At 36.6% G+C, this 13,768-nt stretch overlaps 1 protein-coding gene across 30 annotated transcripts in view; it reads left to right on the forward strand.

Moving 5' to 3' along the window:
* The window catches only part of LOC146002413 (uncharacterized), a 562,931-nt gene that overhangs the window by 284,585 nt on the left and 264,578 nt on the right, over window positions 1-13,768 (forward strand). For 28 of the 30 annotated variants that reach the window (XM_083140199.1, XM_083140200.1, XM_083140202.1 and 25 more), the window contains 5 exons: window positions 3,447-3,497; window positions 3,689-3,721; window positions 8,385-8,423; window positions 11,043-11,093; window positions 13,667-13,723. In XM_083140199.1, the coding sequence (XP_082996325.1) occupies window positions 3,447-3,497; window positions 3,689-3,721; window positions 8,385-8,423; window positions 11,043-11,093; window positions 13,667-13,723 (231 nt within the window). The remainder of the gene's footprint in view (window positions 1-3,446; window positions 3,498-3,688; window positions 3,722-8,384; window positions 8,424-11,042; window positions 11,094-13,666; window positions 13,724-13,768) is intronic. The other 2 variants (XM_083140201.1, XM_083140211.1) reach the window with 2 other exon arrangements.

Genomic DNA, 13,768 nt, shown 5'->3' on the forward strand with positions numbered 1-13,768 from the left:
AGGTGTGACATACTCGAATTACAAAACAATATATCCATTTTAACTATTATTAACAAGTGGCAATTGAAAAATTCCTTTGTTACTCCCATGATATTATGGGATAGATTTATAAAAATGACTATAACTCCTAAACCACTGCATTTCTTTGAAAAATTCAAATTTTACATGTAATAATGAGTAAGATAATGAGCAAGAAGGAACACTTTAAGCAACGTGCAACAATTAAGGGTCTGGGGGGGGGGGGGCAAAGGCTAAACTAGAAATATTTCATAATTACTCATAATTTTTGAATGCATTAATTTCAGTTTGTTCCTCTCCCCCCCATCCCCCGAAAGTTGAGGCACAGGCTTTACATATCCTCAAAGTGCTTCCTCCAAATTTGGCCTATCCAGCTTCCATCATAGTATGCATTGTTATATTTTTTTTAGCCAAGAAGTATCAGTCTGCTTTCAACGAAACTTTGCATGTTTGTAGGAATGTACTACTGCCACATATTGTATTTTTCATTCACTTCGGTCTATTATGGAGGCCACGGGGGCCATTTTTTAAAATTTAAATTGTCGTCTTCTTCCCGTAACACTCATTATTTGGAGGCACTATAATGTATAAATTTTACATTCACTAAAAGCCCTGTCTTTAAGAAAGAGCACAAAATGTCTCTAATACAATTAGTTCTTGAGCTATGATATTTTTTGTACTTTGCTGCAAGTTTGAAAAGTGTGCACATTAAACGACCTGTCCATGGAGGTTTTCCATGTGCATGAGATGCTGTCTGTAAAAGGTTTAATCACATCTAATCCAAAATATGGTATATAAATGAGTTCAATGAATAGGATTCGATCTTTGCTGTACTAATATGTAAAGCATTGAAAGGTACATATACTGTACTGGAGCATCAAACCAAATGTTTACGTTCCCTATTATGGATGGAAATCAAGTGGCCACCAGCAGTGGCATTCCAGTAGAAGCCCAAGAATCAGTAACACAACCAAATTTAAGTAGAAAATCCAAGATGCAACAGAATACCATGGAATATGTAACAGATGTATACTATATTTAACAAAATAAATGATAGATTCCTTTCCCTTATTTTGAAATATGTATCATATTTATACTGTGTGTCAGAACAACATAAATTACACTTTTCTATATCATATATTGGAACAGAAGATGTAGGTATTAGAAAAAATTTGATGTCAGTCTATCCGTATCTATTATGTAACACTTACAAAAAGTAACACTTATGGCATTTTTTAAATTTTCCTTTTTTTTCTTTATTTCAATTGTCTTCATCAATATATGTTGATAGTTTTTCTTGTATGAATGCATTGCTTGCATTGTAGAATTATTTTCTTGTAGTTTACGGTTATTACAAGCATAAGAAAACAGTTTTTCATTGTGACGTTTCAGGAGAACACACGCTCCATTCATCAGATATTTATTTGTATGTGTGCATTCCATTCCACAAGGGATTCTCACATAAAATTGCAAAAAATTTTAGAAGATTTAATTTCAAAATTGTTTTTAGATCATCAAGAAGTTTAGAATGTACATTTAATGAATTCAAAATGAGAAACTCTCTACCAGATGTGGAAACCACAGGAATATATAATATAAGTTGTAATGTTCAAAGGATTATGTAGGACAAACAGCAAGGAAAATGGGAATAAGATGGCACGAACACGATTTGGACATTATAAATCTAAACCCAAGAACAGGTTTGTCAGCTCACATCATCGAAGAGAAGCATTTGATTAAAAAGAGAAGGGTTTTAAAAAGATTGATGGGAAACATAGAGTTGAATGTCTGGGAAGCTTCGTTCATTGCAGAAGAACACTGGAATAAATTAAATAATGAAAATGGTAACATAGATCCAGTATGGAGTTTTCTTTTTCACAAATGTAGTAAGCCACCAAATTTAATATAACAGAAAACATCAAGAAACTTTGTGAAAACAATGATGACTTTGAATTACTTGATGATATTTGGGATTCATTTTAAATAAGAAATAATGTGATCAAAAATTTTTATCTGAAATAAAAATAAAACATACTGCTTCTTTTCACAGTTAGGTTGCTATATTACAACAATGTAACATTGACAATATCCATTATATAACAGATTATTTTTGTTTAAAAAAATGCTAACCATTGTTATAACTATATCTTTAGTCAAAATATAAATAAATGTCTGATGAAGGGAGCGTGTGTTCTCCTGAAACATCACAATGAAAAACTGTTTTCTTATGCTTATAATAACTGTAAACTACAAGAAAATAAATATATAGTGAAGTGTGCATTACAAACTAATTTAAAATATTTTATTTTTTTCACTTACGGGTAAAATGCCTATAGCAGCAGCAAAACTTCCAAATATTACTGGTACTTATCATTTATATTACATTGCAAGTGTTAAATTTATTTTGCAAACATGATTGTAGTTAACTAATTATCGTTTTCATAGGAATGGGACACTTTAATTGGTACTTTATTGGTATTGGCGAATGTAGGCATACCTCGAATTTTACTGGTCAAATACACCTGTAAGTAGACATAATTCAGGACAAAAGTTTTTAAAAAAAAGTAGGCATATTCCGCCATATGAATGTTGCCCCTGAAAAAGTGCTTTGTCAATTTCAAGTTATCATGTTCCTGCAACCCACACTCAATATTAATCATAAATGACTGTGGCTGAAATTAAATTATATCTGTAAAATTTGCATATTTTTAGGTTGGCATTCATGTTTCAGGGAGGATATTGTCCACCTTATCCATCCTTTCCGGATGTCCATGATAATACCTGATATTGAAAACATTTAGTCTTCCAGAACATTTTAATCTAAAGGGTTGAAGGCTGTAAAGAAATATCCTGGTATTTTATTCTTTAAAGTTGGCAAGCCTGTTTCCACTCAACATCCCGTGATGCTGAGAACAGAATGTGCTCGAAACTTTGGAATGCCGATGTAATCTGTGTAGTAACCAAAGAATACATATTTATTATAATTTGTTAACCATTTAGTCATAAAATCCATCCCCAACCCAGACAGTGTTTTTGTGTAAATAATGCGAATTATGCATTTTATGTAAACAACAGGATATTCAGACTCCATGAGACACCTGGTGTCTGAAAAAGCATCAGCCAGTATCTTTGATTAAATTTCAACTAATGCTTTCTGATACCACATCAGTATTGGCTCTGCCATAGCAAGAATATTAGCGAATTACACTAGAGCTCCTTTATTAATGATAAATATTATAATATATTAATGCAATATAGAGGACCAAACGAAAAGTTTTAGATCCTATTTCAGATATAATGCAAATAGTAATCCATGTTTTTTGATTATAATATAAATTTCTGTTACTACAGAAAAAGTACTTTTCTTACTGAAATGCTTAATGCAAATATTACTTTTAAATATGTTTCTCTTTTTTCTTGAATTATAGCACTGGAAAGTACTACCATAGCATCTGAACCACCACATATCATAATTCCAAGTAAGCAATAAAATCAAATTACTAAATTTCCTTGTAGTTTATCACACAAACTTTGTCATTTATATATAATAGTGCTCTTTTTTTTAATTTAAATACTCTCAGTATGTTATCATTATTTCCTCTGCATAATTTTATGCTTTGCACAAGTCTAAATATTTTATTTTAGATAATTTTGTTGTATCCACTTTCAGTTAAACCAATAGAAGAGACTCCAACAGAAAGAGGTTAGGATTTTTTTTCATATAGTACTAAACATTCCTCATACATTATTTATATTACTGCAGCTTTCTATTATGCTGCACTAAATGTAAATGTAGGAATCTTTTTTCGCGAAATGATGATGATATTGTATTTCAGAGTTAATATTTTATCTTACTTTCATATATTTTTTCTTATATCTTGCTTTGAAATGAAAATTGACTTATACATTCGGTGTTGTGTTATGTCATTTGTGTATTTGTAACAAAAAGTACCTTCAATGTATCTGTATGAAAGAACGTTTATCAATCAACAATGCTTTGGTGATATTTGTGTAAATTTGAAAGTGTATTATTGATAAGTGTATAATTCAGGGCGGTGGCATATGCTGGTTTTAACTAGTGGCTAATCTCCGACCCTTGATTCATCCACCCACTCCTGAAGTCTCCCTGCAAATTAACCTCAACATCCATACAGGATTTATGAATATATGTGTTAAAAATTTTGGGTCAGCTCCAACAACACGAAGCAGTTGAATGAATGGGACGAGACAGTGTGTGTCAGTCAGAGGGCTGTTAAGGTGCATTGTGGTGGTGTTACTCACAACAACATGGCCCGGAGACAACATTTGGATGCGTTCACACAGGGAAGAATCATCGGGAAACTGGAAGAAGGACGAAGTGTGACGAGTGTGGCCCAGGAGTTTGGGATTACCCACAGCATTGTTTCACGTGCATGGAGAGCGTTCCGAACCACAGGCACTGCTGTGCAAAGAAGAGGTGGTGGTCGACCACGGTCAACTACAGCAGCGGACGACCGCTACATTGTGCAACAGGCACACAGGGACCAACGTCAAACAGCGGGTGGAATTGCAAACACATTTAACAGGACCGTGATTCGTCCAATCTCACGAGCCACAGTGACACGTCGACTGCATGGGTGTGGTCTCTTTGCCCGACGGCCATTACGTTGTGTTCCGTTGACACCCACGCATCGGCGGCACCGTTTGCGGTGGTGCCAAGAACATCAGGACTGGACTGAGGAGGAGTGGGGTCGCGTTCTCTTCTCAGACGAGAGCAGATTCAGTTCGAGTAGTGATTCTGGACGTACACTCGTCTGGCGAGAGGTGGGAACACGCAATGAACCTAGGAACATTGTCGAGCATGATCGTTTTGGTGGTGCAGGTGTTCTTGTGTTGGGAGGCATAATGTTGCATGCGCGTACCGACCTCCAAATTTTTGAACGCTGTACAGTCATCGGTCAACGTTATTGTGACACTGTTCTCCTTCCCCACGTGCGTCTTTTCAGAGGTGCAGTCGGCCCCGAATTCATCTTTATGGATGATAATGCGCGACCACATAGAACAGCGCAAGTGGCGGAGCTCTTGGAACGAGAGGATATTCGGCGTATGGACTGGCCTGCCCGTTCCCCCGACTTGAATCCCATCGAGCACATGTGGGATGCAATGGGGAGACGTCTTGCAGCACGTCCATCTGCACCAACAACCATCCAACAGTTGACAACAGCGCTGGTGGAGGCATGGGCTACTATACCACAAGAACTCATTACCAACCTTGTGAGCAGCATGGGAGCACGTTGCAGAGCATGCGTCGCTGTCCGTGGTGATCACACACCCTTCTAAGGACCATTTCATTACTTCTGTAATGTCACGGGGCCATCATGAGTGTAATTTCCGGTCTATGCGTAAAAATGTCATTTTCTGTTCTGATCATCACGTGTTTTTCTCTGTTCTTTCCTGTATCATACTGTAACATTACTTTGTATGTATGGTTCAAGTTTCACTGATCTATGCCGCTTGTAACTGACACAGCATGCGAAACTTACTTTCGTCCTTAGGTTTTGCACACCAGTGTATTTTACTTTCAAACATCTTTTATCATTATGATCATTATTAATCTAAAGAGGGGGGAAAAGCAACTTAAATTACCTAATATATGTGTACGTATATATATAATTTATTTCTGATAGCTTTCTCTTTTAAAAATTATTCATTTCTGTGACAGAAGTACTCTCACTGGTTTTGAAGGCTACAAAGAAAGTAATCACGCATTTTAAAATACAAAAATGAAAAAAGTTAGAATATAAATAGTTTAATTACTTCATTAATCGATTGATTAAATTGTTATTTGACATCGCTTTTCTGCCACTTTTGGCTAATCACTACGAGTGATGATATGGCATTGATGAAGGGACATTTACAAAGAACACCCATGCCCAGACCGGTATTCGAACCCTGGAGCTCTGGCATCGAAGGGAGCTGCGCTAACACTCCGTAACGGAGGTCGGTGTAATTTCTTGAATTTCTAGTTCAAATTTTAATTTATTTAATTACCTTCATCTTCAATATTAAAGGTTTTTTTTTTCATTTCACAATATCTGTTGAAATAGCAGAGATCAGGAAGACAGAAACAAATGTAAAATGAGAATTAACATAGAATTGGTTTGCAAATGTTGTTCACATTTCCCTGTTTCTCGTGCATTTTCAGATGTACATATTCTCTACTTCCCTTTTCAGTAGGTAATTTGTGAACCCAGAATTCTGTTTCCTGAGAAATTTCCCTGTCGTAAACAACACAGCTCCTATGAAGAATGGCAGAAGAGGGTGCCAGCCTAGGGAACGGTAAAGGCTCTGGGGTGGAGAGTGTGACCGATGGACTCTCTCCAGAATGAGGTTACCCTTGCCACAGAATCACCATGCCTGAGAAGCAGTGTTTACTTCCCCTCCCTCCCATGAAGGGGTTTAAAGGGAACCGGTGGAATCTCACCCTGACGTCACCAGATTTCACCAGCTGGAGAAAAAGCCTCACGGACATTCTGCGGCAAACGGTTGAAAACATTCGCGTGCTGGAAGCAAAGAAATATGTGAATCAAAGATTTTTTCGGAAGAATATTGCGAAGAAATAAAAATCAACTTTTTAAAAAATTATACCCGGGTCATCTCCGGTTACCTAGGTGACCCCGAGTATACGCCGCTGATTCAGGGTGTGAAATCCTGGGGGGAACGAGGGGGATTTTCCCTCACCAACCAATCTTGACCTCAAGAATCCCTCTCACCAAAAATTTCCAGGGCGGGAGAGTTTTTGTTATAACAAAATAAAAGCTAAGCAATTACTTTTAATTTCAAATATACTTTACTAAGAATAATATCGAAAACACACACAAATTAGTGTGGTTGTGAGTATTGAATGTTTTCTCTCTCAAGAGATCATTAAAAAATCTACATCAATACACAGAATGAAAGTAAAACAAGAATGTAAGAAAATAATAACTATGAAATATAATTGATTTATGTTAACATAAAGCACAATCTAAACAAGAACTTACACATAATATAACGACTTCAACTATTTCATAATTTATTAACATCTTTAACCAGTTAGTAAAGGTATTAGTTAGCTGCTTTACACTATCTGATATGTATAAAAGTAACAAATTAATTTCCTTTATGTAATTAATAATCATAATAATAATATATTTTAATTGAGTAATTTATTTTTACTTTTAATAACATTACAAATATGTATATCGTAAGGGGTGTCCCACTAGCTTTCGAACTCGAAAAAAACGTTATAATTTCCGAACAAACATACATAGGAAAATGAAATTCACAATACACGTACCTTGTTTCATGCTGAACACGAGGCAGGGTTGAACATAAACGCACGCGTCAAAACAAAGACGGTAGATGGCGCCAGGGGAAGTGGTGTGTGTGGGTTAGTGTGATGCACGAGTCCCTGCATCGCGAGGATGGATTGGTACACCGTACCAGAACGTGTGTTCATTGTAAAGAAATATTGGATATCGGGATCGTATCAGACCGTTCAACGTGAATTTGGATGCCGTAAAGAACCATTGAAGGTGGGAGTTTGGTGTGTAATTTCTCAACAGCGTATCATTGGACCCATCTCCTTTGAAGATACAGTAAACACACAAGTTTACTGACACATCTTCAGTGCATTTGTGAATCAGCTGGATGATGAAAAACTGTGTCGCGGTTATTTCCAACAAGACGGAGCGACATGCTATACTTCCAACGTGTCCATGGCAGAAATTGAGTTCTTTTTTGGTGAAGGAATCATCTCCAAAGGATTGTGGCCGCCAAGATCTTCAGATTTCTCTCCTCCGGATTTCTTTTTATGGGGTTTCCTTAAAGGTTGTGTCTACAGAAGCAAACCACGATCACGGCAAGAGCTGCGAAACAACATCGAGAATGCGATTCACGAGATCACACTGGCGACTCTACATCGGACTTTTCACAATATGGAACGCCGTGTATAAACATGTCTGGATGTCCAGGGAAGACACTTGCAGCACCTGCTGTGGTGATCATGTATTCAGCATGAAACAAGGTACGTGTATAGTGAATTTCATTTTCCTATGTATGTTTGTTCGGAAATTATAACTTTTTTTCGGGTTCGAAAGCTAGTGGGACACCCTGTATAACTCCCCTGTTTGTGGGGAGGGGGGTTTGTAGATTAAGAACTTTCTCCCCCCCCCCCCCCCAGCTTTGAATGATTTCGCACCCTGGTATAATTTATTTTCAAAATTCATCTAGACATTTTATTTTATTGAGTAAAATATTCTTTAATACTTTCTTCCATCAAATACATTGTTTCATCTTATTTTTCTTGTTGTAAGACATTAACTATTCTTACTTATTTTTTTCAGATAAAGACCCACTCACCAAAGGGCAACCATTACCAATAGGTATGTTGAAATTATGTTTCTAGTGGATTTATCAAATGTAAATGATATATATTTTTATACATGTAAAGATATATGCCTCAAACGGGAGAAGATGCCTTGGGCATGAAAAAGCATTGATAGAACCATATTTTCCCTTAATTAGCACAACTCAATCAGAGGAGTATTTCTTGATCTGATTTTTAATCTGAATGACTGGTTTCATCTCTTCAGGCTCTCATAAACTACTGCTACTAGTTCACCTAAAAAGCAACCAAACAAAAATTAAACTACAAGGTGGCATGTTTTTGGAATAAGTGTAACTTCTTTAATTTTCAAGATACAAACGTTTTATTAACATCAAAACGATCGGTAAGAAATGCAGTTTGGATAGGTTTTAAAGTGATGATTTAAGTATGGAAGGTGATGTCGGAAAGATGATGTCATTGTTGCTGCACACACATCCGGAGCCTCTCCTCAAAGTTCAGAGGGTTATGTCATCATGCTTTGCAATTTTTTGGGTCCACAACTTCGATATCGAGGAGTCAACATGGCAGATATGTGGTTCCATCAAGATGGAGCCACCGCTCACAAACCAAGGCTTACGATGGCAGTTCTGCATCAAATATTTTCCCACCATGTAATGTCACGTTTCAGCAATGTCTCTTGACCCCCACGCTCCCCAGATTTGTCTGTCTGTGACTTCTTTCTGTGGGGTTACCTCAAGTCGAAAGTCTATGTTTGCAAACCTTGTACAGTCGACAAGCTGAATGTTGTCATTAATGAAGAAATTACAGCTGTTATGCAGAACTTAGGAGAGGCTCCAGATGTGTGTACAGCAACAATGACATCATCTTTCCGACATCGTCTTCCATATTTAAATCATCACTGCATATCTATCCACACTGAATTTCTTACTGATGGTTTTGCTGTTAATAAAACGTTTGTATCTTGAAAATCAATGACGCTACACTTATTCCAATAACACCTGTTATTTTTGCGCCACCTTGTAAATTGCCTGCATTAATATATGTTTTACAAATGTGACATGTTACAGTCTTGCCTGTATTAATAGGCAAATAACACAGCATGAAAATAAGACACTACAAAGAGCTATCAGTATTTCAGCTAACTAACTAACTAACTCTCTAGCCTTCTTAAACCCGAAGGTTCATGGCTGCAGCAACACAGGCCTTCCATCTTTCCCTATCTTGAGCAAGATCTATATACTCTTTTCCATCCCTACCGATTTCCCTTAGGTCCATCTCAACGTTGTCCCTCCATCTTCGTCTTGGCCTTCCTACAGGTCTCTTACCATCAGGTTTCCCAACAAGAATCCTGTGAACTCCTCTTTCCTCTCCCATTCGTGCCACATGGCCTGCCCACCTAAGTCTTTTTGATTTAATTATTCTAATAATATCTGGACATGAATACAAATTATGTAGTTCTAAATTATGTAACCTTCTCCACTCACCTGTCTCCTCATCCCTTTTAGGTCCAAAGATTTTCCTAAGGATCTTATTTTCAAATACTCTCAATTTATGTTCCTCTTTCAATGTAAGGGACCAAGTTTCACACCCATATAATACTACAGGCAAAATTACGGTTTTGTATATTTTAACTTTTAGTTTCTTAGATATTAAATGAGAAGACAAAAGTTTATGAAGAGAGAAGTAACATGCATTTCCTGAATTAAGCCTACTTTTTATTTCCTCTTTAATATAATTTTCATTTGTTAATATTACTCCTAAGTATTTCAATTTGGAAACTGGTTCAAACGAGTTGTTATCAATAATTAGATTTTGATTATTACCTAACACTTAGTTTCGGCCTGTAAGCATATATTTAGTTTTCTCTTTGTTAACTTCCAAACCTATCTCTTTAGCAGTTTTGAAAAATATTTTAGCATTATTCTTAATTGTATTCACATCATCCCCCAGTAAGTCTACATCATCTGCATATGCTAACAACTGAGTCACACCATTTAATTTTAGTCCTTCTTTAGTTTCGTTTACCTTCCTAACAGCATATTCTAAGGCAAAATTAAAGAGCAATGGAGATAATGCATCTCCTTGTTTTAACCCATCATGAATTGTAAATTTGTCAGACATATTAATACCCACACGAATTTTACTTTCTGTTTCACTGGTGCATATTTTTATCATACTAACAAGCTTCTTAGGTATTCCAAACTCTACTAATATATTATATAATTTATCTCTTTTGACCGAATGCCCAATCCCATTGTCTGGAAGAAAAAAGAGTAAAATATAATTACACTCACTAAAAGTTACAGGAACAGATAATTACCTGTCTTTTATTTTGACAGTAGGTATGAGTCATACTTTTTCTAGATTTTGGTTGCAATAAATATTTAGTATTAATACAGTTTTATTGTACTCTTGAATTGTGTGGAAATATAACTATTTTTAATGAACGAAACCACTCTATTGCTGTGATATAAAGATTTAACATGTTCTTATTTATGCAAGAATTTATTGATATTTTAATTCCAGATAAGATATAAAATATAATTTGAATTATCTTTTACATCATCAATGTGCATCCATTATACCACCATTGATTCATTTTTTCTGTAACCAGGTGCATATTTTCAAAATTTCTTTAAAATATTTTCTTTAGCAGCACAAACCACTACTACTACATCCAAACCAAGACATATAATAATTACAAGTAAGCAATAAAATTTATGTACACGAAAGTGTACATTTTATATAAGAGAAGTATGTATTATATTCTTATATATGACAGTAGAAAACTTCTTACGTCACATGGTGGATTTTCAAGTTTTAACAAAACTTAAAAATCCATCTCCCCCAGCCAACAATCCCAACATACAAGAACTTACAAGAAGTAAAACCGCAATGACATCTTCCAGTAAACACAGCGAGTAGTGCCAGCAGAACTTCAACTGTGTCCCTTTCGTTGTCTCTCGACCAGCCCTGATGATAATTCCGAGATGGAATCGAAAGCTTGGAATAACTCCTAGTGCTTTTATCATGCTGTTTGTGTGCTTTTTATTGTTTTTTAACAAATATTATATTCTTATCGCATCAACTTAACATTTTTCTTATTATTCTTATCTCTTTAAAAAGAAAAGACTTGCAGCAGTCTACTTGACAGTATTTCTCCTGCTTCATCTTTTACTTCCAGCTGATCCATTCCTTATTATGTTTCCAAGGGTCGAAAGTTCAACTTGATGTTACTGTGGTTCGAAATACTGCTCAAATATACTAAAATCTGAAAAATTACATAAATTTAGAATTCCTTCTAGAACATTCATTGATTCTTAATGTGGCTTTCTTTTGCCAGTGTCTAGTTATTATCAATACTTTTGTGACTATTTAAGTCTATTAAACTGTTGATAATATCTAGGCAATGCTGAAATCAAACCACACAAATATTCATGTGAATGCTCTAGATGGAATTCTAAGCATATGTAACTTTTCATATTTTGTTGTATAGTACCCACATTTACTTCATTAACTTCCAAGAACTGAAGGAAGCCACCGCCATGAACGTGGCTGGTGTTAAACAGCGGGCGAGTTGTTTTCGTCCAATCACACTCAACCTTCAGCCAATGGGCGCAGCTGTCATTCTGCTCGTCTACTCCACGTGGAGTCTCAGTCACATGACTGCAGATATGTTGTTGCTGTAGTTTGCAACTTAATGTGGAGACCGTGGGTAGGTTCTAGTGCGGGGAGGGACAAGGGCGCATAGAGTAGATGTGGCAACACTGTGCATTGAATGTGATTGTTGCAGCTGGTCGGCTGAAGGTCAAGTTGACCCTAAATGTCACTTTTTTATCCATATTAAGCATGAGAGTTTGAAATTTTACTGTCAAAGTGTTTTGTGAGTATGGCCTATTTTCTGTTATTATGTTTAAATCTTCCAGCTGCCATTCATTTGGTACTGTAATGTAGGTACCGTATGTTAGTAAGAGCTCCTGCATGTTAAGTTGTTAGTGCTGTAGCCGGCCCCCATGGTGGACTGGTTAGCACATCGGACTACAATGCCAGGGGTCCCGGGTTCGAATCCTGGCCTGGGTATCGTATAAACAAGAGATTTTTTTTATCTTTCGGGGATCGTAGATAGGCTATGACAGCCTTTAGCCACTCACTTGCTAAGAGAGAGGAACGTTGTAAGAGAAAGGGGGTAGCTCTGAAGAGCTCTGAAGATCTACGTCTACACTCAAACTGCAAGAGGACTAGCCCCGTGAAATAAGAACAACACTCACGATTAAATTTAAACACTTCAATTGACTGGTCTGGCAGGGGTGTAAGAGAATGATAGACAAGGATTTAAGGAACGTTCGTTACCTGTAGATCTCGAAGTGATGATCGACTCGCTGGTTTGTTGATGAAACTCTGATGAACTCTCCTGAAATAAAGCTCCTTTCCGATAGTGTACTACTCCTCGCTGTAACTCCTTTTGTAACATTCGGTAATCCGACTAAGTCGGAGGCAACAACTGTACATGCCATAACTTTCTTAGTTCAACTGTTTGTATAATTCCGAGGCACCGACTGTGCACGCGATAGATTTCAGATACTGACTGTCTGTAGAAATATTCTCCCGAGCTATTTAAACGAAATTCAAACTTCAACCGTTGCTTTCAGCGTAAAGCTGTGTTTGCATTATCTTTCCTGCGATTCAGGAAGAATTCATATCATCGGATTTTTACATCCGCTGAAGATCGCAGGTGTCATTTGCTTGATAGAAGCTCTTTCCAGCTTCTTTCATACTCGGGCCCTTCTTATGAAATGATTAGGCTATCAGACTATGGCACCCAGGGTCCCAGATTCGAGTAATGCCTTCGGCATGATACGGTATGAATATTTGTGAGTGTCCATTCATCACTTTCATCGTATCATCACTCATCCCCCATCTTTGCAATTAGCCAAAAGTGGCACAAAAATCGAAGTAAAATAAATCAAATCAATCAATGCTAGTGCTCTAACCTTTATTGCAAGTGGTCCCTAGTTCGATTCCCTGTGGAAGCCCCAAAGATTTCATTGTTGACAATTGGGAGCTAATTTAAAAAGAAAAAGCGACAGGCTACAGTTTTGAAAGCCAGACAACAGTGGTGCTGGGATTCCCTGCTGGCCATGTGTAACCCAATGAAAAACTGCTTGTCACACCCTGGCCGTCAGAGGGCTGCTGTATCATGGAGTTTAGGTATCTTAGTGAAACTACGTATAAATATACTTTCATTATGCTACTTTAATAATTTATGTTAATTTTCAGTTCAACCAACTACAGTTAGTTATTTACCAGTAGAAGAAGAGACTGCAACAGAAGGAGGTTAGAATGGAAGAATTTCTTTACTAATATTAAGTCCTTCTTTTA

The sequence above is a fragment of the Lepisma saccharinum genome, chromosome 18 (genome assembly GCF_977018435.1).
Source record: "Lepisma saccharinum chromosome 18, izLepSacc3.1, whole genome shotgun sequence".
Lineage (NCBI taxonomy): Eukaryota > Metazoa > Arthropoda > Insecta > Zygentoma > Lepismatidae > Lepisma > Lepisma saccharinum.